This window comes from Lytechinus variegatus, chromosome 4 (assembly GCF_018143015.1).
Source record: "Lytechinus variegatus isolate NC3 chromosome 4, Lvar_3.0, whole genome shotgun sequence".
Classification (NCBI taxonomy): domain Eukaryota; kingdom Metazoa; phylum Echinodermata; class Echinoidea; order Temnopleuroida; family Toxopneustidae; genus Lytechinus; species Lytechinus variegatus.
This window is the reverse complement of record NC_054743.1, coordinates 29020653-29048586: the sequence shown is the minus strand read 5'-3', so window position 1 is coordinate 29048586 and position 27934 is coordinate 29020653. Positions and strand designations below refer to the sequence as shown.

The following is a 27934-nucleotide window of genomic DNA, read 5'->3' as shown; positions in this document are numbered from 1 at the left end:
AAATTCATATAAACACAAGTAATTATTGGACGTCAAGTGTTTCGATGGGTTTCTCTTCTTCATTGTCTTGGGGTTTTCGGTGTCCACCTTAATTAGTTAGTTTTAAAGGAAACCAAAACCCAAGAAGAGAAGCAATCTTATTGGAAAGAGTAAAATGAGAGGAACAACTTAAAAAAGTTTCATCAAAATCGGTTATGAAGTAAGCAAGTTATGGACGATTAAAAAGTCTTGTTGTACTTACTATTTGGATCCTCAAATTGGCAAACGTGCTTCAGATTGGCTGATTTTGTGGACAACTCTCCATTTGTTTTGTACACATATTTTCAGATTTTCCCCTTTATTTTACATATTTCACATTATCTCCTCCTGACCTTGACATATATGGTGTGGATTATATTTTCCCATGACATATGTTGTGCTCAGAAAGAGGCAAGATGCAATTTGAAAGATAATGAGGAAAATCTGAAAATTTGTGTACAAAACAAATGACAAAATCAGCTATTTTGAAGCACGTTTGCCAATTTGAGGATGCCCATAGATAGTACAACAAGAGTTTTCAAACTCCCATAACTTGCTTATTTCAGAACCGATTTTGATGAAACTTTTTTCTAATTGTTCCTCTCATTTTACTCTTTCCAATAAGATAACTTCTCTTCTTGGGTTTTGGTTTCCTTTAATAGTCACAGAAGTTTTACATTTGGCATTTGATCAACCCAGGTCCATGGCACATATAACAATGACAATATAGGCCTACATGTACTTGTGCAATTAGGAAAGGGTATACATCACGTGTTACATAATACTAGTAGCATATAAGGATACATAAAGTAGAAAATTAAACTACAAAAAGAGTAGTAGGTAGCTGCATTCAAAATAGACATGAAAGATGGGAAAAATAATTCTAAACAAAATATTTGTAATAACTTTCCTAAAAATGATATAAATTGTCTTCAAAACGTCGAAATAGCTGTTTGATACTAATAATAGATATGTAGGGCCTATATGTCTTGTCAGGTTAAAACATTATAGTACATTGTCATCATTTCGGTAAAATATCACCCCCCCCCCCCTCCAAAAGTGCAAAAACAAAAACAATGATAAAACTTCACTAGTCTGGGAACACAGACTCGAAATAGTCCATTTACCGTATCGATGCAGTTCGAGACAATGACATGGTATAATCTGTTAAAGAATGAAGATTAGACTCAGAACTCTCTATCTATTTAGAATGAAAAAAAAAACACCAGCACACGAATAAATCTAGCTAGCCTATTACTGATTCAGACTCTACTTATATGCAAAACCGAAAATGGGTCTAGGTACTAGGTATCTGCAGACTACTCAAACTCCGAGCTTTGCGAGTGAGGTACGATACCAACGAAAATGATTATGATGACATGCATATCTTTCCATTATCATTGAGACAAAATGGATCGAAATACCAGCTTCCCAATAATAACTGGCCGAAGGACATTGGCATTATCGTGATCCAAGTCCCCGGTGACTCGGATCCACGGACAATTTTTCACAACGTAAAACATGTCCTACCTGTTTCTACCAACCTCCATCGTAGTTGTGTGTGACTTGTCTCTTTTCAGTCTCCACCAAAGATTGTAGAGCGCCGCGTACGCGCGCTCTACAATTTTTGGTCCATCTCAAGTTCACTTTATTGGCGTTATAAATCAGATCGAATTGCATCTATATACTTCTTTTCAATCGCTGTTGCTTTAGTTGGTAAATTATACTTTTCATATAAATAAATCATATTATATTCATCTTTTTATGTTTCCCACACTGTGAAATTTGCTTTATTTCGTTTTCATTTTTACTAAAATCGGCCCCAAGTATATCCCTCGAACAGTCTCAATTGCTTTATTTCGTTGATTCCTAATTTACTAAATAAATCAGGATTGAATCATCTTTTCAATCTCCATTGCTTTATTTCGTAAATTAGTACTTTTCATATACATAAATCAAGAGTATATTCATCTTCTTATGTTTCCCACACTATGAAATTTGCTTTATTTCGTTTTCATTTTTACTAAAATCGGCCCCAAGTATATCCCTCGAACAGTCTCAATTGCTTTATTTCGTTGATTCCTAATTTACTAAATAAATCAGGATTGAATCATCTTTTCAATCTCCATTGCTTTATTTCGTAAATTAGTACTTTTCATATACATAAATCAAGAGTATATTCATCTTCTTATGTTTCCCACACTATGAAATTTGCTTTATTTCGTTTACATTTTTACTAAATAAATCGGTCCCGAGTATCCCTCTTCTGCAGACATTGCTTTATTTCGTTTATCCCTAATTTACTAAATAAATCAAAATTGCATCTACTTCTTTTCAGTATATATAGGCTTTATTTCGTCGTACTTTTTAATTATACTATGAATAAATCTCATTATGTTTGTCATGATTATGCTTTATTTCGTCTATCACGATTTTACTAAATAAATCAAAATGCATATCTCTTAACTGTCTCCATTGCTTTATTTCGTAAGGTACGTAATTAGAATGTCGGTCTATAATTACTCCTCGTGATTCAAGTCCCTCTTCATCCGAATTAAACCACTGTGTCACTTGTTTCCTATTTTCGATGATGAATTATTAAGATCAATAGAATTGAATTAAAACAGTATATATACTACTCCTCGTGATCCAAGTCCCCTCTCCTAAAAATTCAAAACGGCAATTAAACCGTTGATATTCATCTACCCCTCATTTCCCTCCTCTTCAAAACCACTCTGCCACTTTTAGACAGTTTCCTAGAGATGATTAATAAATATTTTCGATAATAAGAATCATTAAAATCAATGAAAATCACATTAAAGACACTATTTAACTGTCTAAAGAATTGAATTAAAACAGTATATACTACTCCTCGTGATCCAAGTCCCCTCTCCTAAAAATACAAAACGGCAATTAACCCGTTGATATTCATCTACCCCTCATTTCCCTCCTCTTCAAAACCACTCTGCCACTTTTAGACAGTTTCCTAGAGATGATTAATAAATATTTTCGATAATAAGAATCATTAAAATCAATGAAAATCACATTAAAGACACTATTTAACTGTCTAAAGAATTGAATTAAAACAGTATATACTACTCCTCGTGATCCAAGTCCCCTCTCCTAAAAATACAAAACGGCAATTAACCCGTTGATATTCATCTACCCCTCATTTCCCTCCTCTTCAAAACCACTCTGCCACTTTTAGACAGTTTCCTAGAGATGATTAATAAATATTTTCGATAATAAGAATCATTAAAATCAATGAAAATCACATTAAAGACACTATTTAACTGTCTAAAGAATTGAATTAAAACAGTATATACTACTCCTCGTGATCCAAGTCCCCTCTCCTAAAAATACAAAACGGCAATTAACCCGTTGATATTCATCTACCCCTCATTTCCCTCCTCTTCAAAACCACTCTGCCACTTTTAGACAGTTTCCTAGAGATGATTAATAAATATTTTCGATAAAAAGAATCATTAAAATCAATGAAAATCACATTAAAGACACTATTTAACTGTCTAAAGAATTGAATTAAAACAATATATACTACTCCTCGTGATCCAAGTCCCCTCTCCTAAAAATACAAAACGGCAATTAACCCGTTGATATTCATCTACCCCTCATTTCCCTCCTCTTCAAAACCACTCTGCCACTTTTAGACAGTTTAATAGACATGATTAATGAATATTTTCGCTAATAAGAATCATTAAAATCAATGAAAATCACTTCAAAAACACTATTTAACTGTCTAAATACTCCTCGTGATCCAAGTCCCCTTCCCGTGTTAAGTTCGTCCAATTTCCCATAGGAGGGGACTTGGATAACGAGGAGTACTATTACTCGTGATCCAAGTCCCCTCTCCTAAAAATACAAAACGGCAATTAACCCGTTGATATTCATCTACCCCTCATTTCCCTCCTCTTCAAAACCACTCTGCCACTTTTAGACAGTTTAATAGACATGATTAATGAATATTTTCGATAATAAGAATCATTAAAATCAATGAAAATCACTTTAAAAACACTATTTAACTGTCTAAATACTCCTCGTGATCGGAGTCCCCTTCCCGTGTTAAGTTCGTCCAATTTCCCATAGGAGGGGACTTGGATAACGAGGAGTACTATTACTCGTGATCCAAGTCCCCTCTCCTAAAAATACAAAACGGCAATTAACCCGTTGATATTCATCTACCCCTCATTTCCCTCCTCTTCAAAACCACTCTGCCACTTTTAGACAGTTTAATAGACATGATTAATGAATATTTTCGATAATAAGAATCATTAAAATCAATGAAAATCACATTAAAAACACTATTTAACTGTCTAAATACTCCTCGTGATCGGAGTCCCCTTCCCGTGTTGAGTTCGTCCAATTTCCCATAGGAGGGGACTTGGATAACGAGGAGTAGTATTACTCGTGATCCAAGTCCCCTCTCCTAAAAATACAAAACGGCAATTAACCCGTTGATATTCATCTACCCCTCATTTCCCTCCTCTTCAAAACCACTCTGCCACTTTTAGACAGTTTAATAGACATGATTAATGAATATTTTCGATAATAAGAATCATTAAAATCAATGAAAATCACATTAAAAACACTATTTAACTGTCTAAATACTCCTCGTGATCGGAGTCCCCTTCCCGTGTTGAGTTCGTCCTATTTCCCATAGGAGGGGACTTGGATAACGACTAATAGTACTCCTCGTTATCCAAGTCCCCTCCTATGGGAAATTAGACGAACTCAACACGGGAAGGGGACTCCGATCACGAGGAGTATTTAGACAGTTAAATAGTGTTTTTAGTGTTATTAAATTTGTCTTATTTAGTGTTTTGATCATTGTTTCATCAACTTGGAAGAATATACCGCCACAAGAGTGAAAAGAAAGAGACTATTTTTGTCGTTTGAAAAAGTGTCCGAGTCAGTTGTTATTGTGTCAATGGGAAAACGTGTGGTGGAAGGAAGTCCCCGCTCAGTGAGAAGTTTCGCACCGTTTCGCATCGCGAACAATAGATTTCTTTTGAAAATCTTCCAACCGTGGATTCTATTGAAAGATTGCTGATATTTGAGGTGTGTCTCAAGTTTGTCCCCAGTGACTTGGATGACGATAAGGCCAGGACATTGAGTTTCAGGGATGAAAGGTCTATCCGTGAGGCTGTGTTTGGTAAGAAATTACATTGCCTTCGATACCTTTTTCGTCGCTGTGTCCCACGTATTGGATACGGTGTTAGCATTCCTAATCCTATCGCAAATACATTGCATTGCATTTTTTGCAATGCATGCCATTGTTCACTTGTCCATTGCAACCATCCTGTCTTTGGGGAATCTACAGGTAGGACTCACTCACACAACATGCGAGGTTAGTAATACTAACCTCGCACAACGCATGTGATTTCATAGTGGACTTTGACATTTTCATTCATCACCAGATCACATGCACACACGAGTCGAATGTGAGGGAATGAAACACGCCACACTTTTCCATATTTCTCCACTATGACTCTTGCAATTGAACATTCGTATCTTAACTTCATTTTAAAAAGTAATTATTTATAAAACTGTTTTTATCGCTTACCTCCAAATATCAACCGTTCAATCCGTCCTTAGTTATCCTTGATACTGCGGTGGAAAGTACGCAAACAACAATCGAAAAGCAGTTTTTCCTATCAAACATTCTCGATTCAAGTCGTCAGCGCATAATAGGAAATTATACCAAAAATCAACAGGTTGCATCTCATGTATATACTTATTGGTAAAGTACGCCATCTTTTGACAAGATGATGATGAAAGTGGATTGAACGAGCAAGAAAATAATGCTGATCGCCTAGAATGCAGCTAGCTTGCAAAACCGTAAACAAAGGTATACCGTAAACAAAGTACCGTAAACAAACGGTAGGCACTTAAGAACCAAGTTTGAAAGGACACTCGTAAAATTACGTCACTCTCGCTGATGAATATTCATTAGATCGTGGTCGTGCGTGTTCAATACAAACTCTGCATGCATGCACTCAGTGTGTATTGAACACGCACGACCACGATCTAATGAATATTCATCGGCGAGAGTGACGTAATTTTACGAGTATCCTTTCAAACTTGGTTCTTAAGTGCCTACCAGCTTGTGAATAATATCGCGCGCCCTCTTTAGGCAAAAATTGATATCCACGCTGAGCAGAAGGTATCTACGTGAAGATCACGAAAAATGCTCTTATTTTCTTTAAAAAAACAGCAAAGAGAATTCAACAAACGATCCATATGGTTCAGTAAGTATCATAGCACAATTAGAATTCTTAGCTATTAGGCCCGTTTCGGGTACACGTGTACACGCACGGTCAAGTCAGTGCACGTGTACTAAATTCCATCACCGTGTACACGGTAGCATCTGCATAAAGCTTGCGTGGGACTGTAAAGTCAGTGAACAAGCTCACAGCCTCACATTAATTCTTAGTTCTCAGACACTGCACATGTTTTAATCACTAATATGTCAATATATTTCAATTAACCTAGAGTGAGTTTACTTCCAAAATCGCCGATTTAATCCACATTTATTCTGGAAACTCAAGTTTTTGTACCACACGAAATGGGTATGCTCCGGTCAGTGCAGGGCCCTAGTTAGCGCCGACTTTCGTTGGATGGCATTTTGCATACTGTACCGTACATGCATGCACAGATTGCTGCAGAATTGAGTGTAACTGAAGTTATCGATTGATTTTCATTATTTTATTGCCAATTTGAGGAGCGTGTGTTTGTAGGCTTGTAGCACATGTTTATAAGCGTATAACACGTAACTGGAGCAATGATCGCTGTCACAATTGGTGATTCTCAAATTGGCTCTAAAAGTGATTGAAGAACGCTTTCTCGAGTCTCCAGTTACGTGTTATATGCTCATACACATGTGCTACAAGCCTACAAACACACGCTCCTCAAATTGGCAATAAAATAATGAAAATCAATCGATAACTTCAGTTACACTTAATTCTGCAGTGATCGTGGTCTGTGCATGCATGTATGGTACAGTATGCAAAATGCGCATCCAACGAGCGTCGGCGCTAACTAGGGCCCTGCACTGATTTACTTTTGCATTTTTTATTAATTTAATGCGCTGCTAAGCTGAGTAAACTTTTTAATTGCACCAGTTTTTGTGGATTGATACTTCTAACTTCTCAGGTAAGCTTTAAAACCGTGACTTAGGCTACATGTAGGAAACACTGAAAAAATACCGTAACTCACTCTCACTCAGTGTTTACAACGTGTACACATGTACACGACCGAAAAACATGCCGTGTACACGTGCATCAAAAATGGACTTTCAAACCGGGCCTATTAGCTATGATGTAAAGTAATAGTTATTTTAGTAAAAAGGGTGTGAAAGATTCGCGTGCACCAGGTGCATATGAATCCTTTGCATGCGAGATGATTTGAAACCATGGGTGGGTAGGACTATGGTATGCCAATGCTGTACAGAGCACACACTTTAAAAAATCATTAAAACATCACTTTTGTGACCAAAATTTCTAATTTCCTTACAGTTGCAATTTGTTTTCATTAACATTGACAAGTCATTAGACTTGACTTGGGAATAATTTTTGTATTCACCAGACTCCAGAGCGCTCAAAAACTTGAATTTTGGGCATATTTTTGTGTACGGCTTCTATTAATGGAAATTATGTATGGCAAGAAAATTTTCAATTTCAATGTCTATTTTGAATTAAGAAAATGATAATTTAAAGAATCAAAATTACTTCAGTCAGAGCCAAGTTGTATGATGAATAGGTGTAATGAAAACTATCAGTGTAAAAAAAAATCAAGCATTTGTCCCAAAGAAAGAGAGAAAATAAGCCAAAAATTGCCACCCTTGTTTTGCCACCCATGGAGATACAACAGAGAACGTTGTGGTGCGCGCCTGTAATCCACGTTATGTGGGGAAGTTACAAATTAATGCAAAGCCAGAGGTCCGAGCCCTGGTCACGTCTTCAGCATGTTCGGATGTAGACAGCTGGCAGCCGTCTGTTTCGAGGAGTTTTTTAACATTTTATTCTCGTACACAGACGGCTCGCTATCGTGCAGCCACCATAAGGGGACTTGCAATGCAAAATCCCCTGTCGGGGCTATTCAATTTTCATCTTTAATGAATAAAAATTTTGAAAGTTATCACAACCAAAATGCAAATTAATATTCCCTCTTGGCATTAATTGCCAAAAAACAGAGAAAAATCAAGTTAAAAGGAACAAAAACAGTGACTTACCTCGGCTGTCGCGCAAATTCACTTCCCCGTTTTATCCGATCTTAAGTACATAAACATATGGCCATTGAGTCCCCTGTACAGATCGCGCTAGAACTTCGGTCTCTGTATTTGGTCAGTGAAGCCAACAGAGTTCAGCTGAACAACCAACATAACAGAGACCGAAGCTTTTGGTCTAGTTCGGATGTATCTCGAGCGAAGTTTGTGCAGGCTCCACTCCACTTCACTACCGCTACACTACTCTCCACCTAACCGAACTTTGAGACCGTGAACTCGATCTGATATTCCGACAGAGGTGGGATTTTATGGGGGGAAATATGAAATTCATGCAACATCACAATCTTTAAAAACAATTAAAACTAATATTCTTACTTTACACAAAGTTTCACCTCTTCAGAGATGCCAAGCTAAAAACGTTATGCGTGAGATTTTCATGACTCGACGACTCTGTGCGCGCGCGGCCAGTACTTACACTCGTACGTTGCAAAAAGGCGCGCGCGCATGAGAAATGGGCTTCAAAACCATGCGATGCACGCACGCGATTCATCGTATCACGTACTAGCTGTGCGCTGACTGCACTCTCGATTCGTCTCGAGTGCTGGGCTAGACGCGAAGGCGGTCGGCCAGTCGTATAATCTGGCGTATAATGCTACTTTTTCTTTTTTTTTCTGTCGGGTCCCGATGCGTGAGAAAAATGGGTGCCATGCGTGAGATCGTGAGACGGACCCTGAATGCGTGAGTCTCGCGCACAATTATGCGTGAGACTTGGTAGCTCTGCCTCTTTTCCATGCTTCTATCAGTCTCAAAATTGGTGATTTAGAGCCAACATGAAGTTCCTGACACATAAATAATTGGCTGCCGATTTCAAAACATCGCATGCAGATGCGATATGCGCGAGGTACCGGATTTGGTCTGAGCTCGGACCCTCGATAGATCCAGCAAATTAACCTTGATATGTTAAGTAAAGTATGAACATCATGGGATATACAGTAAATTAACCTTGATAGAATGTACAGTACAGTGTAGACAGTACAGTATGTCTCTATGTATATACTTGCACTTAATGCTTTTATATTCAGATGTTTCTATTTCACTTTTTGAGGACCTGCTGACTGACTGTTGTCGATCTGCATGTCAAAACCTGCAACTACAAAATGAGATGCTGTCAGCATTTTAAAGTTAAATAATGAGAGAGTTTAAGCTGAAATAATGCACTACTGTAATGCACTTCCATATTTTGTGTGTGAATTGTTCTTAATGCTTGATTGGTGTTTATGTTTACATGTGGCAATGTTTTGAATAATTTTCTAAAAATGTGTTGTTCATCCAAATACAGGCAGTAAGGACTTTGTTCAACGAATGAAGCTTGATACAACACTTGATGTACATAGGGGATGTGTAAGTCTTTATTGTATTCTGATCACATTACTTCCCCAAAGAGAATATCTTTAGGATGGAGAGTAACTTATGGGTAATAATATAATGTATATCTTGATACAATTGCGTAGGTTTGATTATAATGAGAATTTGATTTCCTCCAATGAGTCAGATGGCAATGAAAATGAGTGAAAAAAAAGTAGATTGAGATAAAATAGATGAAATTTATCTTCATTAATTGGATTGCATTATTAGGAATTATCATTATTCATCTGTATTTTTCTCTTGTGCCACTTTTCTTCATTTTCTTTTGTTCATCCTCATTTTTCTTGTTCCCTGTCTTTCAATTTGCTCTTTTATCTCAAAATTCATTGTCCTTTAAAGGGGAAGTTCACCCTGACAAAAAGTTTATTGTAAAAATAGCAGAAAAAATAATGAGAAAAATTCATCAAATAAAAAGTTATTAGAATTTCAATTATTTGATTTGTGACGTCATATGCGAGCAGCATTCCTACATAGCGAATGGTAAAAAGTCAATGAAATGTCATTTTCTCAGAAAATTGGAAATGGTTTTCACTGTAAGTTTTGTATGTCAATAGACAAATTATTTCACACCCGATCATGAAAAGAAAACAAAATTAAGTTATCAGGAACCATACAAAATTTGAAATTCATACATTTTATATTACATAACACATGGGGCAGCTGCTCGTTTATGACGTCACAAATCCTAAATTTGAACTCTAATAACTTTCTTACCCCTTAGCGGATTTTCCTCAAACCTTCACCAATATTTTTTTACTATTTTTTCTGCTATTTTTACAACAAAGTTTTCTTCAGGGTGAACTTCCCCTTCAGTTTTAATTCATGCCAGCTCTTAAATCAATCAAAGGCCATTAAAGCCTCTGGCCATGGTTGCCGAGTCTGCAGGCCCAGACCCGATTGACACTTTGATCAACATGTTGGTCCTTACACAAGACTAGCACATTGCTGTTTCAAATGTCAGAGGCCCTCCAGTGCATAAGTCATAGGTTATGTATTCAGACCTCTTAACTCAAGTGGAGGGTTTGCACTGTTAACTGCATGTTTGTAATGGATGCCCTTTTGACTGGCCTTGATGCCTCTTCCGCTGGTTATTGAGATTGTTGTCGCTCTTTGTACTGTTTTCCCATTTTTGTTGTTATGACCCCATTGTAAGAGTGACATTGCTCTTAGTACACTGTGTAGAGATTTAAGGCTCCATGTCATAATCTTATCCTACTTTGTAAAACTTTTTTTTCCTTTTTGTATGTTTTCGTGAAATAAATCAACATAATTTCATATCTACAAGATTTGAATCATTCAAAATAAGTACAAAATTAAAAAAAATAGTGATGTAAAAAAGTTTAAGCATTTAAAATATTGATAAACAGTGATTCAAAAAAATGGGGCAGAAAGAAGAACTGACATACCGGATATGGTTTCCCCTAATTTACCAATTCTCCTTTATTCCTTGCTCCCCAGGTCAACACGATATCATGGAATGACCGAGGTAGTCTCCTTTTGTCTGGATCAGATGATAAAAAGCTCTGTTTTACAAACCCATACACCAAGCAAGTACAGGCATCCATCCCGTCGGGTCATAGGTCAAACATCTTCAGTGCAAAGTTCCTACCCTTTTCAAACGATAGGCAGGTAGGTGGAAATAAACAAGATGGAGAGAGAGGTGAAAAATGTGATTGGAAATGGGGAAAATTACTTTTAGGACTTACTACAGATACAGTTCAGGAAAAGTTCATCCTGATAAATTGGTTATTCTCATTGCTGTCAACATCTATACTCATGTTGGCAGTTCCAAATATAAAAATTTAAAATCCTCAAATTTGTTTACCTTTTATATTGTGTTCAGGGGAAGTTCACCGTGGGGCCCCGTCTTACAAAGAGTTGCGATTGATCCAATCAATCTCAACTATGGAAAGCCATCAAAGTCAAGATAAAAAATTCATGTTTATTTAAAAAATTCTAGATACAGTGTATGAATGTATAACCATAAATTAATTGATTTCTTGACAGTTTGGTGTGTTCTTTGTTTACAAAGGACATTTTGCAAAAATCCTGTAGAAAATATTATGACACTGGCGGATTTCCATAGAGTTACGGTTGATTGGATCAATTGTAACTCTTTGTAAGGCAGGGCCCTGCTGTTGACAACTTAGTTATTCTCATGTTGATAGCAGTTATTGTTCCTGGCAATTTTACTCAAGTAAAAGAGCAGCTTTACTCACGTTGGCAGGTTCAAAAATAAGATTTTATAAATCCTGTAATTTGTTTGCCTTTTATATTTTGTTCAGGTGGTTTCTTGTTCCGGAGATGGCTGTATAATGTTCAGTGATCTGGATAATCCAGACATGTATGGGCAAAACTCCTTCAACTGCCATTACGGAACAGCATACGAGGTAAGTTAGAAGGACTCCTGAAACCCCCCACCATTTTGTCAAATAAGCTTTTACTATATCTTTACATGTATGTTAGTTTTTCTAAGAAAGATAATTTATGTAGCAAACAGTGCTTGTGTTTAGGGATGTCACTGCGAAGAGCCTTGATACATGGCGCCAACTATTATTACGTTGGAAGAATAATTGGCAATTTTTACCTCCTGAAATGCATGATTTTCTAAAGATTCCCCAACAAAAAATCAAAAGTGTTAAAGTATTCAGCTTCTGTGAAGATTCCTACTTTTTACCTAATTCATTGTCGTTTCTGGTCTAAAAATGTTGGCAGCTAAGTGGGTATATGATTGGCTCCATCTATTCTGCTTGGGAGGTCAGGGGAGCTTTTCATGAAAGGACTTGTCTGATATTTTTAACTTACAAAGTGTATGTTGTACTGGACAGTATTAGTGAAATGCTCTCCAGATCTTGTGGGTTGGTTTTTTGGTTACTTATGTTTGTCATAGGGCAATCAAACATTTACTTGCCCAACCTTGCAGAATGCCAGCTGGCCATATTTGCTATCATTCTGTCCTGTGGGGTCTGGCTATTTTAACTGCTTTAGCTAATTAGTAACTGTATCTGATAAGAGTAACAATGCTTTTTTTAATGTTTTTTTAACCCCAGGTTGTGACCTTACCCTCGGACCCCAATACATTCATGTCATGTGGTGAAGATGGGAATGTTAGATGGTATGATCTACGAATCAAGACTAGCTGTTCAAAAGAAGAGTGCAAAGAGGTATCACTTATAAAATGCATTTATGTGTAATCTCTTGGGTTACAATGAACTTGGTAAATCCTGAGGAAAATTTAAGGAATGAAAGCCGAAATGGATGAAAACATGGATGATCGTAGACGATTTTGAAGCTGATGCAGGAAGTGCATTTGCTGTTGCATCATTTAAGTTTGAGAAGTTGTGGAAATATGGTTTTTGTTCTTTCTCTCACAGCCATAAACTATAATACACACAAAAAAAATTGTGCTGTTGATTTCTCATCTCCATATATCCTTTTAGAATGATGATTGCCTTAACATTGTCTTGTTTGGTCATAAAAAGGTAAAAATAAATAACTCCAAAGGGTCATGGAATTTAGAAACTCATACAGCCATCCTCTGTTTTCATAGTTTTATATCAGTGACTCTGAACAGGAGAGAGAAGAAAGTGATAGAGTCATGAAATGTATAAAAAAACTTCTACAAATACAGAAATAAAAAATCCTTTATATCTTGTGGGGATTCATGTTTCTCATTACAAATTATAGAAGAGATTTTAAAGAACTACTTTATTTTCTTCCCCTGCTACCCTACAGTCACACCAATGATACAAACTCCAGGGGCCCCATTTCATAAATATTGTTGTAATAACACATTTACAACAACAGTTAAAAGCTACTGAAATCTTTCAATCTGATTGGCCGAAACTATATTTTGTTATAGAAATCATGCATTTGTTATTGTAACATTTCTTGATGATACGGGATCCAGGAGCCTGTTTCATAAAGAGTTTTAACTATTGTAGCTTTGTCATTATGACAGGTTCATCCACCAATAACAATAATCGCAAATTTACAATAGCTGTAAGTATTTGTGAAACAGGCCCCAGGCCAATCATTTATCTAGTCTGTGATTTCTAATATATATTTTCCAAGATATCATCAGTCGGTTTGGAGTCAGTTTCATTGATTTGACTGACTGGAGCATAAACTGCACTCTATACATTTTCTTATATGATGTCTCAAATCTTGACTCCCCTTGTTCTTCAGATTCCTTGTTATAACGATTAAGAGCATCCGAGGAAAGTACCCTCGTGCGTCTTGAGCATGATGAACCCCAACAAACCTTTTCGGTCACTTCGGTCATCTGACAAAAATCTCTTGGTCCTACACAAGGCAACATATTTCTTACACTTCAGTTGTGGCTCTCTTCCTCGTAGCTTAAGATCTCATTCCTCTCTCAGTTCCTTTGAAATAGCACTTAGGACACATCTCTTCCGCAAATAGTAACCAATCTGATTTTTACAGTTATTTTGTTGATAGTTAAATTGGTAGTTATATTATTTAAGTTAGTTTATAAGTTACGTTTAATAAGTGATGGAGTTTGGTTAGTTAATATAATCCATTAAGTTTTAGATTGTGTAATGTAAATCACTTAGGGTTAGAAATTTGAATAGCCGCTATATGAATGTTGAATTATTATTATTTACAGGATGTCATGATCAATTGTCGTCGTGCTGTGACAGGCATCTGCGTGAATCCTATCCTACCTTACCAGCTTGCCGTTGGTTGCTCAGATAGCTCGATCAGAATCTTTGATCGGAGGATGTTAGGCACCAAACTCTCAGGTACATTATCAGCTTAAACCACACTTAGACTAGGGTTTAGCTAAACCAGGAATACAGGCCCTAGAGGTTTGCATGGTGAAGAAGAAGAAGATTGTATTGGTTTTACTGTACACCATGTATTCTCTCGTGGGAATCAATATCAGCTCATTCTGCTGTGTGTGTGTGTGCAATGTCTGTTGTATGCACTTAATTATGCCAACCTTATTAAAGACAACCTTCCCGAGATTAGATAATTGCTTAAATTTTCAAATTGGATTCGGCTTGGTACCAAACTCAAAATGTTCATTCTTTTTGTGTTTTTGAGGTTACAATTTCTGCTGTATACAGTTCATTATGTAGTCGACTTTCCATAGACTAAAAAGTCCCTGAGTAAGTTTTCAGGTCACGTTATGCAAAATATGGGTTGTTTACTTCTGGTAAGCCAAATTTTGAAGTGAAAATATTGTGTTCCCAAGAATTTTGAATTGGCAGAGTTGAATTCCAGATTATGTTGTACATTCAATTAGATTTAAGGGCAAGGCTGCTTCTACAGGGCACATAATTATATTACAGGACAACTGGGATTTTTTTTTAAAGGGTACCAACATATCCAAAGCTAATGAAAGGTGCAGTACAAATTGTCAGTAGAAAAAACAACTGTTTGAAAGACCACCTCAAATTTCATTGGATTGCACAGCCATCACCCGCTTTCCATTATGACATCACAAGCGTGATAGTGTTTTTGCTGATACCAGTAATAACATGATTCTATTGTACAGGGAACCACGTAGGGCGTGGTATGCAGGGTATCCTGTGCCGCTTTTGTCCGCCGCACCTGCAGAACAAGTACACCCGACCTACCTCTCTGTCCTACTCTGCCAACGGTCAAGACATGCTGGTTAGCTATTCTTCAGATTATATCTACCTGTTTGGTACCAATGCACGATACAAGGACCACCATGAAGCAACCTGCGGGGCGGAAGACGCTGGAATCGATGTGCTAGAAGCTGATGAAGACGATAATGATGAGGTAAGGTTCAGTATGACATCAAGGATGAAGCGGATCATGATTGATATATCGAGAATGCGCATTTGACCAGGGGACTGTTTCATGAAAAGTTTTGTCTGTGGTTTTCACTGACTTTATTTGCTTTTATCCAATCAGATGCGTGGATTTGTGCAGTTGGTGAAACCACTGAGTATTTAGTTCAAGAACACCCCCCCTGACATTTATTTTTCCAACCATGCAATAACCTTATGACTTTTCATGACTGGTCATAAGAAAACTTAAAATCATTTTTTTTTCCAGTCATGACTCTAAGAAGACAATGATTTTATGAAGACCTATATCATTCATTGAAGAAAAAAAAATTCACATTTTATTTAGCATTATTCACACTCATTAGCTACAAAAAAGGTCAAAACAATGTAGTGTTTTTCATAGGGAAATCTTACTTATACGTGTACTGTCACTGATGATTATTATCCATATGACTTCTTTAGTGAGTATTAGATTGCAGACACTTTCTTTGAGTCATGTAAATATGTGTAATTACATCAGTCTTAAGGTCAAATCCACCCCAGAAAAATGTTGACTTACATGTAAATAAATAGAGAAAAATCAATCTTTCTTAGTTTATATCTTATTTTGATGAAATTTTCAGTGTTATGCTCGTTGGATTTTTATCTTTTTATTCAAATCAACTTTTTTCGGGGGTTGATATGTCCTTTAATAATGATGCTTACAATATTTTCAAACACGATGCCTTATATGAATTCTGAGTGATCCAAATCTTTAAAAAGCTGAATTTTAGTGATTTTAAACTTACATTAGGTACTTTAACTATGGATGTGATTATTGTTGATAAGTCTTGATTCCAAGCTAAGCTTGTCATTTGACTGTGCTTACAGGATACCGGTCAGTATTAGCAGGTTGTTTCTAAGCATGGCAGTTACCAACACATTTCCTTTGCAAAGGACGCAACGTGAGTGACCACTTTGACGATCCAACCTTTGAAAGGATATGAAAATGCCTTTGACTATCTTCATTCTAGTTGATACTTAAAGCCAAGATACAATGGGTGATTTAAAGTTTGGTGTTGACCCCTCAGTGTTTAATAGTGCAAAGTCAATTTTGACACAAATTCAACTAGGTTTTGAGCTTTCAATCATAATGAGTTTTCTATCATTTTGGGAAACTCAGATTTGGCTTTCCAACGAGAAAAGACAGCCTAAATTGTATTTCCAACACCTGTACCAACACTAAACTTGAAATCACCCAATGTCTTTGATGTTCATATGTTTTGATATCAAGCTTGCAGCTGGTAATCCAGTGAAGAGATTACGATTGAGGGGAGACTGGTCGGATACGGGGCCTAGAGCTCGGCCTAGGAGTGAGCAGCCAGAAGGTATAAACAAATCTCATTATAATATTGGAATGTTCAACAGCTATTTTGTTTGCTTTATATTGGAATGGGAATTGCCCCCCCCAACAAAAAAATATTAATATTAACACTAATGATAAATAAAAAAAAAAATAAAAGAAAATAAGATAAGGTGAAATGATTAAAAAGAATAATTGAACTAAAATAAGAAATGAATTGAAAAAAAATGAAAAGTTGGAAATTTAAGAATTAAAAGAAACTTAATTTGTTAAAAAAAAGAAATTATGCAAGAAGTCAAGCACATTGCTGAAAATGACATTAAAATCAGATTTACTGTAAAATGAATAAGTTAACACAGCATTGCTTATTTTCTCAAAACTGTAAAATGCACAACACAGAAATGTAAAATATGAGGGAGCCAATGATGTGACAGTTTCACTTTTTCCTTTGTTTGTTATTATATGAAATGTAGATTATTTCAACTTTTACAGATTTGACGATACTACCCTCTTGATTAAATCAAATAAAACAATGGTGGTTCCACATGCATGTATAGTATTCAGTGAGCAATGAAAATAATATGTTTCACATTAGAAAAATAAAAAACATCTATATGGTAGACTTTCCCCCTTAATTGTCAGTTACAGTATTCAGTGAGCAATGAAACTAGTTTGTTTCACATTATGAGAAAAATACAAAACATCTATTTGGTAGACTTCCCTCTTAATTGTATTTAACCCTAATTCTCCCGGGGGGGGGGGGGGGGCATAATGGCCTCCCCCCTCAACAATTTTCGCGATATATCTGCTGCGCGAAATTTTTTCACCTCGCAGCTCACTGACTTTTTACATTCAAGTCTCGCGCAAATTTTGAGACCAAAGTTGTGACGCCCGGGTATGCGGTTACGACATTACGCAACATTATGCAAGTGCATGTCAGACCCAAAATTGCTCATAAACGTGATTTCATGTACAAATCCAATGCAAATTGCGTATTTAGCCAAAATTCATAAATGTATCATTATTTCTACTTTTACTGATTAAACTCAATTAATTTTGCCTTGTTTATGATCAGAATTATGTCTGGAACAATTTCCATTGAAAAAACAATAAAAAACAAAAAGTAAAAAAACAAAGAAATACATAAGAAATTCATAAAACAATAAAATACATAAGAAATTTATTTCCAAACCAAAGTTTTTTTGAATTACGATTGTTAAGAATGCTACAAAGAAAATTTTTACCAAAAATTAGCATTCTAGGAGCTTTATTTAGTGAATTAGAGCAAAAAGTATGATTTATGCATAAATTAGCATAATTAATTCATATAAAATAAAATCTCATTATTTTGGAAAATTTTACCATACAGCCTTGTAGATTACATCGCACACTACCAGCATGCAAATTTTTGCGTCGCTCGCGCGATCGGCGGCCGAGATCTTAAGGGGGGGCCATAATGGCCCCCCCCGGGAATGACAAGAATAAAAATACCCCGGGAGATTTAGGGTTAAAGGAGAACACCTTTTGTTGGTAGGTTGGAAACAGTAATTGTGAGTTTGCAAGGATTTTTTATTATGTAGGTAGAATATTGTTGTATTCACTTTAAGTGATTGCAATACCGAAACACATATGCTTAAGTTCAAAATATAGATAAACCAATACCTGTAGCCATAATATTTATGAGAGTTTGTTTTGCCTTCATTATGTCTGTATCATGGTAGGTGAGCGACCAAGATCAACAATGGTCCAGAGGATGTCTGAGATGCTGTCCCGCTGGCTGGAAGAATCATCTTCATCGCCACGAAGGCCTGTCAGATCTGGTCAGCCGGGTGTCATAGGCTCTTCCTTCTCAGCCTCTTCTACAGCCACATCAGCAACACAGTCAAGTACAGTGGTAGCATCAGCGACAGCTTCAACAACAGTGTCAACAACAGCAGCAGCTTTGGCAACAGGTTCGACAACAAAATCAAGTACAATGCTAGCGTCAGCTTCAACAACAGTGTCAACTACATTAACAGGTTCGACAACACCTTCAACTTCAGCGGCCGAACCAGTGACAACCGAAGCATCAAGTTCACAAGCTCAGCCCAGTAAAAGGCATGAAAAGTTTGAGGAAAAGGTTGGGCCATCTGGAGCAAGAGACTCGTCAAGAACACAGGACGTTGTTCCTGAAGCTGATTCAAAGATGCAAAGGCAGTCCGGGAGGATGCCAGAGGTTGATGAAGCGAAGGAAGAGAAGACTCGGAGGGAATCACTTGGTGCAATGGATAGTGCAATAAAGAAGGAGAGAGGGAAGGAGATGGACAGAAGAGTTCATCATAGAGAAGATGAAGGACAAAATGACTCAAAAAGGAAAAACCAAAGAGCACAAAGCGTTCCGGAGGCAGCTACTAGACGAAAAGATGAGGAAGGGCCAGAAAGTTGGAGGAAAGGGCTGAAATCGAGAGGGGGTCCTACAGATAGTCTAGAAAATAGATCTCAGAAAGGTTCAGATGGAAAAGGCAGAGAGGCAAAGTCGTATGTGGAAACGCAAAAGTCAGAAAAAGAAAGAAGAAAACAGGATGAAAAGAAGAACGAGGAAGAAGAGAAGAAAGGCATCTTTGCTCTTGGTGAGAGGATGGAAGACAGGAACCCTATGGTAAGAAGTTGACAGAGCGTGCACTTTTTACAACAAGGATTCCCCTATACAGAGATGCTTTAAGCAGAGCTGTAAAGACTCCCTGATTATTTTTTGAGAATATCTGAGAGTCAAATAATTTTATTATGATAAACTAAACATGGTGATTTTCAATTTCTCTTCGAATAATTCATTGACTACCTTGAAAGATTACTATTAAACACACAATATTATTTTGTATTTTTAGACAACTTTAAAGAGCAAAAGTCATCTAGATGTTAGTTCATGGTAGAGGGTTTTTCAATATTAATATGGGGGGGGGGTATACATTTATTGATAAATTGCATATTATTTCCTTTTTGTTGTTAAACTATTGAATTTTGTATTCATATTAGAAAATTTTGTGGGAATTTATTTATATTCCACAATTAGCCTAGGCTTACTAAACAAGACAGTCTTGAGCACTCACGATCACGGAAGAAGAGCATTCTTGAGAACCCTCCCAACGTACAAGCTTACACCAAACCCTGCCCTGACAAATCTCAACCGACATCATCTAAAGCTGAGGAGACCAAGGAGCAAGGAGGGGACCGAGAAGAGGGGAGTCAGGGGGGTCAAATGGAGGGTGATGGGGGAAGAAGAAGAGTTGACAGGAGAGAAGAAGATGAGAAGGAGGAGAAGAGGAAGAGCAGAAGTTCAACCAGCTCCATGCAGAGCACTGAATCAGGAACTTCACAAAGGTATGTATTTCCTTCATCAAGACATTGATCCACATTGTGCTGCCATCTACCCAGGTGAGGTGAATGGGTACCCAGTAGGATTGATAGAGCACACCATAGATAATGTAATCATCACCTCATAAATAGTATATTTTGTTAGTCTTCAGTCGTATTTCTTTCAGATGAAAGGGTTTCTGATTAAATCACTTCCCATTATTCTTCCAGCACCTCAGCAAAGTATTTCTTGATATAAGATTTTCACTAAGGATGCATATTGCATGTATGTTTTTGTCTTGCGCAGCAAAGGTGAAATGCGAGACTAAACCCGGTGCTCACTACACGATCCGTTGCAATCGGATTTTCAAAGAAACTGTATATTATTAAACAGCGTTTGATATTTGGTGTCTTGGTGATTGGTGGTGATTTTTACCTGATTGCTAAGAGAGCATTAATGCCTGTATGCAAGCAACCAGAGGACCTAAGGCTTAAGGTCCCCTCCGAAGGACCTGGTACTGAGGATTAATGCCTTACCAAAGGGCACTAACGCACCGATTGGGAATCGAACCCTGGTCACCGGAATACGAATCCCCCGCTCTACCGACTGAGCTATCGCGCCTCCAATATGAACATTCCAACCTATAAAATCTTAAAAATAGTGGTATGAAATAGTGGAGTCAAATTCCAGCCCATTTAGAGCCTCCATGAAGGAATGAAAGCAAATGAAATTCCAAATCCTGCTGTCGCCATCATCGGCTGGGACTTGAAGCCGATTCGGACTTACTTCAACCACATGGCTTGAAGCAAAGTAGAATTCTGACTTTATATCTATATCTTGTTACAATGCCACCAAGCTATTTAATTGATTCTTTTCCTTCTGTGTTCTACTTGTGAGTAGCAGCCAGTCCATGACTTGTAGTGAATCTGACAGTGATGAAGAATTGGAACTAATGGGAGCAGAAAGACAGAAGAAAACACCACATCAGTTAGATACTCCTACTGAGTGAGTAACCCATGGATATTACCATATTCTCTAGGCTCTTATACGTACAACTTGGAAAACCAATCTGTTATAATGGGACTAAATTTTCTTCTCATTTCGAGGAAATATAATCAGGGGTGCGAGAGTTTACTTTTTTTATTGTTAACTTATTTCCAGCTTTTTATGTACTTTCTCTGTACAAAAGTATAGGAATTTGTTCAATTTCAGCTATTTTCATTTGTGGTCCCCTATTTGATATAAACAGCTCGTCTTCATTATATCCCTGAATTAATTTAGCATGTAGAGTGTTAGTAAACATATTTCACAGTTATTCAAAAGTTTTTGTTGCGTGAGAGGCTTAAGTTCACTTTAATTCTTGTCTTCATTTCTATCATGCAATTTGTTTTAAGGAGTTTTAAGAACTCTAGAAATGTAGATTAGGTAATAGCAATCCTCCCTATTTATATAATTGCAATCACTCTTTTCGTTCTCTGTAAGCAGACCTAGACAGCGTGTGAGGTCAGAGGCCGAGATGAGATTGAGGGAGCTCTTCAAGACGAAGAAAGAAGAACGGGAGAAAGAAGCAGAGATTATCAAGAACGTCCACTCCCCATCCATCGAGATGGTTTACAAGGGACATAGGAATTCAAGAACAATGGTAAAATTATGGTTGCATTGGTATTACCAGGAATAATTTTGCCAATCGATATTGATTGATTGCAGTTTGCCCTTTTATGACAAAAAGTGGTGCCAAGCACAGAGCTGCCAACCTGAGAAGGAGCATTTCACTATTTTTGAAGCTGAAAATCAGTATTTCGGTGAGGAAATCAGTATTTTCATAAAATACCATAGGACCACACATACAACTGAAGCTTTACAAATCAGTATTTTACATGAAACTATCAGTATTCTTCTCGCTTTTCAGTACTAAATACTGAAAACCAGTACTACTTGGCAGCTCTGCAAGCATCATCGCAAGGTTTTAAGAGACAACATCTAAGGTATCACAAAAGTATATGCAAGACTCTCTGTGCAGCAGTCATTCAAACAATTTGCAGCAAATTGTGACAAGATACCAGGAAAATTATTCCCTGGTATTATGCATCTCATTGATATGTTTTTATTTCTGAATAAGGTAGTCTCCTTTTCCAGTGGTATGTGTCATTCTGAAATTTGACATTGTTAAGAGTTAATAAGTAGTGATTTCCAGTTCGGAACATCAATTGTTTGATAAAGTTTACTTTTGATTGAATAAGCTACAGAGCCTCTCTGACTCTGTCTCAGCAAAATATTATTGATAGTTTTAAGGTAATAAAGATTTAGTCCATCCTTATATCAAGGTGATCCTCATGAGAGCAAAAAATCAGTGAAAGTTTCAAAAATATTCTGACTAATTTTTTCGGGACTAGTCAAGAGTAAACTTGTGGTTGATTTCTGGATTTCTTTTTTTGTTGTTGTTGCTGGTGTGATGTTTTATTTCACCAATCATCATCCTCACAAAACACATAAGCATGAAGTATGAACAATACGCAAAAACAAAGTCCTTTGCGATAACTTCGCTATCCAAATGACATTGTGTGGTGGGATATAATGCAAGTGCCTTGGTGTGATTCAGGAAAATTTTTGGCCTAAGAGCGTCCAGCTCCACCTCCTTCACCACCACCAGCTCCTCCGCCGCCACCTCCACCTTGCCTGTTCTGACCAGTAATGGCCTCTGTTTATCATTACTTCCCCCAGCTATTTTCAATAATTATTTTCTTACGGTTGATAAAAAACATAGTGTTAATAGAAGACAGAGAAACAATATATTTGTGCCATATTCATGCTTAAAAATACGACAGACGAATTCTATTAAGCACAAAGGGGCTCAACTTTGGAACAGTCTTGACCCACTACTTAACATGCTTAAAAGAATGACCACCGTTACCTCATTTAAAGCTAAAATTAAACAACATCTTCTTGCCACTTACAAGTGATTCCTTTAAATCAAACCAAAATTAAACAAACAGTCATATGATATATTTTGTTTTGTCTTGTCATGTATTGCAAATATTGTAACTTGTTTCATGTATTATTTCAATTGCTATTTCCTATGTATTCTATTCCTACTATAATTTATTTGCTGCATTGGTATCACTGTAATCTATTTGTCATGGATCCCCCTGCTTTTCAAGCCTCTGGCTTTCCTAGGATGTTTGATCCTCACATTTTACAATGTATATATCTATTCATGTGATTTTTACCTAATAAATAAATTGAATTGAAACGTTTTATATAGATTAAGGAGGCCAATTTCTGGGGTGATCACTACATCGTCAGTGGATCAGACTGCGGACATATATTCATCTGGGATCGATATACAGCTAAACTTGTAATGCTGCTAGAGGGCGACAAACACGTCGTGAACTGCATTCAGCCCCACCCTGTTGATCCCTGTAAGTTCTTCATGACCGTAATGGACCGTAATTTAATTATCACAGTTGATCCGTGCCTCAGAAGTGTCTGTGGCAGAATGTGCATCGATGAAAATAGTTGCCTTTTATTTTTGTTTCTTTGCTTTTTTAAATTATCCAAAGAAAAATGTTGATTTAGCCTGTATAATGCTCATCAATTTCAGATTTGACATAAAAGTCTCAGATGTACAGTACATGTATCACTGTACAAATATTCTTTATGCTGACTAAACGCCCCAAAAACACAACAACAACAACAACTCTGCCCTGAACAAAATTTTGTGTGCTTTTTTCAGATAATAATAAAAAGAATGAAAGCACATGGAGAACTATTATTATGCACTTTATAAATATCCTCTATAATTATTATGATTGCACAGCTTTCGATGAAGCCAATAATAGCACTCTGAAATAGAAGATATTTTGGTAGAATGAGAAAGAAAGAAATGAACTACATGTATTTGGTATATTTTCTGGCTCAACTGCTTTGTTTTGATTTTCCTTTCACGTGAGGGTTTAGCTTTCCTCCTCCTCTAGCAAACTTCAGAAAAACAGTATTTGTTTCCATGATTAATTGTTTTTGTTTTATAACTAACCGAAGTGTCCATTTCTGTTTTATTCATTGTAGTACTGGCTACTAGTGGTATTGATTACAACGTGAAGCTATGGGCACCCATCGCACCTGAGCCATACTTCTCTGAGAATTCAGCCGAGGTATATTGATTGTATTTTTAATTGGTTGGAAAGATATTTTAGTGTTGCTGGTGTATTAAAACCTTAAATCTCAAAATTAAAAAAGTAAATAAATGAGGACAGCTCAGATGTGGCTTCTTTTTTTCTTTAGTTATAACTTTCATGTACTAAGCAACCTTCTGTTGCCTAGGAAGAGTTCTCTATGGTAATCAGGAGATTGTGTAGAGACTGTAGAGGTAGGAACTATTTAACTTTTTCCAAATAGTATTGATTTTTTATTATTTAGAACTGAACATGAGAACAGTACTGATCATTTTATGCAAAACACTGTTTTCTGAACATTCAGTTTTGTGTATAATTGTCCTATGGTATTTTTTAAATTTCTGATTTCCTGAAATATATACAGAGTTGCAGCTACTAAAATACTGAAATGATCCTGTTCAGGTTGGCAGTTTGGTATTTAGGAACAGGTTGATGCCAATCACCCAAAATGGAATCAAATTTTATGACTAGTATATTTCTTACATAGCCTCATAAAAGTTACATGTCTCCCAGTGCCGGAAAATACCTGAAGCTGGCAATGGAATGTCAATGATGGGACAGGTCAAACTGGTGTGTCTCAATTTTGTTGTAAAACTAGTATCTTAAGGTATTTTCAATACTGAAGAAAAAATAATTGATTCCCATGACCGACATTGATGTTTCTTTAACGTTTTATATCAGGTGATGAGAATCAATGAACTGATGTTGGAGGAGACGAGAGATACTATCACCGTACCACCATCATTCATGCTGAGGATGCTAGCATCACTCAATCATATTAGAGGAGGTAACTATAGCAACATGATGCATTATTGTCATCAGCAGTGGTGGATTTCAAAATAGAGGGGGCGCAGATGACAGTTTTTGTCTCACCTGCGACGCAGAGTGAGACTATAGGCGCCACTTTTCCGACGGCGACGGCGTCAACATCAAATCTTAACCTGAGGTTAAGTTTTTGAAATGACGTCATAACTTAGAAAGTATATGGACCTAGTGAATAAAACTTGGCCATAAGGTTAATCAAGTATTACTGAACATCCTATTAGAGTTTCATGTCACATGACCAAGGTCAAAGGTCATTTAGGGTCAATGAACTTAGACCATGTTGGAGAAATCAACATCGAAATCTTAACCTGAGGTTAAGTTTTTGAAATGTCATCATAACTTAGAAAATATATGGACCTAGTTCATGAAACTTGGACATAAGGTTAATCAAGTATCACTGAACATCCTGCATGAGTTTCACGTCACATGACCAAGGTCAAAGGTCATTTAGGGTCAATGAACTTTGGCCGAATAGGGGATATCTGTTGAATTCCCATCATAACTTTGACAGTTTATTGATCTGATTCATGAAACTTGGACATAATAGTAATCAAGCATCACTGAACATTTTGTGCAAGTTTCAGGTCTCATGATTAAGGTCAAAGGTCATTTAGGGTCAATGAACTTTGGCCGAATCGGGGGTATCTGTTGAATTACCATCATAACTTTGAAAGTTTATTGGTCTAGTTCATTAAACTTGAACATTAGAGTAATCAAGTATCACTGAACATCCTGTGCGCGTTTCAGGTCACATGACCAAGGTCAAAGGTCAATGAACTTTGGCCGAATTGGGTGTATCTGTTGAATTACCATCATAACTTTGAAAGTTTATTGGTCTAGTTCATTAAACTTGTACATAAGAGTAATCAAGTATCACTGAACATCCTGTTCGAGTTTCAGGTCACATGATCAAGGTCAAAGGTCATGTAAGGTCAATGAACTTTGGCCATGTTGGTTTTTTTTTTTAATAACCATCATATCTCTGTAAGTTTATTGGTCTAGTTCATAAAAAGTGGACATAAGAGTAACCATGTATCACTGAACATCTTGTGTGAGTTAGAGTAGTATTCAAAGTCAGCACTGCTGCTATATTGAACCGCGTGATGCAGGTGAGACGGCCAGAGGCATTCCACTTGTTTGTAGATTTAGATGGATTGATATGTAGAATGTGTGATTCTTAGGGGTGCATGCCCCTTCCGCCCCTGCCTGGATCTACCATTGTCATCAGGGATAATGGAAAGGAATGAGATTAGGTTACTTGGTAATGGTTAAGGAGAAGATGAGGGGATTTAGGAGGAGAAAGAGCAATACATGTTCTTTGATGCGAGAAATGGAAGGTGAAACAATTGATATGTTTATGTATGAAATAAGGAGGAAATGTGACGGTTAGGGAGAAAGGAGAGTGGGAAGGAAGGGTGGAAGACCAAGAGGAAATAGAAAGATGAAGATGAGTAAGGATGAATTGGGAATTGAGGAAGAGGAAAAATAAAAGCAGACAAAAAGGTGGGAGGATGGGCAAAGGAAGGTGAGGGGAGGAGGAGAAAGTGGGAATGAGTGAAGGAAAGATTGATAGCAGAAATGTTTTCAAACCCTAATCTTGGCGTATGACATTGATAAACAAATCATACCACCAGTTTTGCATTGCTTTCATTAGACCAGAATTTATTTACAAGAGCCTTAGCTGTATTTCTTGTTGATATATGACTTTTTATCTTTCAGACCGCAGCAGATCTAACGAGCCTCGGTCTACCAGTGACAGCTCCGATGATTAGACCAGATCCAGTGTCATCATGCCTGGTCTATTCAACACTTGAATGCTAGGACCTGGTCCTGCTTGTCTTGCTAGGTGTATCCATCACCTGATTGCAGGGAAAAGGGTTCTGCTTCCTTTTTTTAGCAACACTGCCATGCAGATTGCAAAATCACATGTGTGTCGGACTGTTCTGTTTCTCTATGATTTATTCAATTTATTCTATGGATTGAATAATATACTAATAATGATTGTTTATAAGTGCAATGGATCATTTCATCTTTCACCTAATGAAGTATTCTGTCCATTGCACGAATTAAAAGACATTCATTATTTGGTTTATATGACACCTAAAACAGATTCTTTTTCATATGAAATTTGTGAATTTCGATGCAAAATATGCTCATGCAGTGAGAGCTCGGTCTGTTGATTATCGTGTACATACAACATGTGCACTGCACGAGTGGTGCCTGCAATCTGGGTGCGTGCGTGCAATTGATAAGATCGTATGGATCCAAAATTGCACGATGAATGGATCTAGAATTGATGACGTCAGTGTGAAATGGGCTGAATGATCGATATCAACCAACCAATCAAATGACAAGAATCTCTCTAGGTGTCATATACATGTAGTGCATGATATGCTATTTATGCTGCAAACTGCTAGAAGTAATTCACATTGGAAAGTTTGTTTAATCAGGATAGTTATATTCAACCATCCTGAGTGAATTTCGGTGATGATTGTATTCTTAATATTTCATTCAACCTCATACGTGTACATGTAGCTATTGCTAGAGATATGGGCTGTTATAAAAATGTGTGAACTAGATACTCATCAAGCGATTGGTCAATAGCAGTCATGTGACCAGGCAATATTATTTGCCTATTATGCAATTTTTACAATGTCCTTTGAAGGTTGGTCATAAGTAAAGCTTTATCATAGATCATGGTTTTCAGATAACGATGACATGCCAACCAAACAAGGATCCATTTGATAAATCAAATACTGTGATAATACTCAAAATGTTGTTCCGGCATTAAAT

The 27934-nt window shown here is 36.8% G+C and overlaps 1 protein-coding gene across 1 annotated transcript; it reads left to right on the top strand.

The window, feature by feature from the left end:
- The first annotated feature begins 1378 nt into the window (after window positions 1–1378).
- LOC121413782 (DDB1- and CUL4-associated factor 6-like) lies at window positions 1379–27861 on the top strand. The gene is made up of 17 exons (XM_041606732.1): window positions 1379–1472; window positions 5145–5188; window positions 9600–9661; window positions 11144–11314; window positions 11971–12075; window positions 12736–12849; window positions 14316–14451; window positions 15210–15460; window positions 16745–16838; window positions 18535–19451; window positions 19863–20170; window positions 21045–21149; window positions 21630–21786; window positions 23407–23563; window positions 24210–24295; window positions 24998–25103; window positions 26861–27861. Exons 1-17 carry the CDS (start codon window positions 1429–1431, stop codon window positions 26911–26913), a joined length of 2910 nt encoding a protein of 969 aa, XP_041462666.1. The 5' UTR covers window positions 1379–1428; the 3' UTR covers window positions 26914–27861.
- Window positions 27862–27934: the final 73 nt, after the last annotated feature.

Bases quoted from the DNA above. Each gene is read 5' to 3' on its own strand.
- LOC121413782 (XM_041606732.1), top strand. From the start codon at position 1,429: ATGGATCGAAATACCAGCTTCCCAATAATAACTGGCCGAAGGAC. The intron at 16,839-18,534 runs GTATAAACAAAT...GTATCATGGTAG, and splicing joins TAGGAGTGAGCAGCCAGAAG to GTGAGCGACCAAGATCAACA. The intron at 21,150-21,629 runs GTGAGTAACCCA...CTCTGTAAGCAG, and splicing joins CAGTTAGATACTCCTACTGA to ACCTAGACAGCGTGTGAGGT.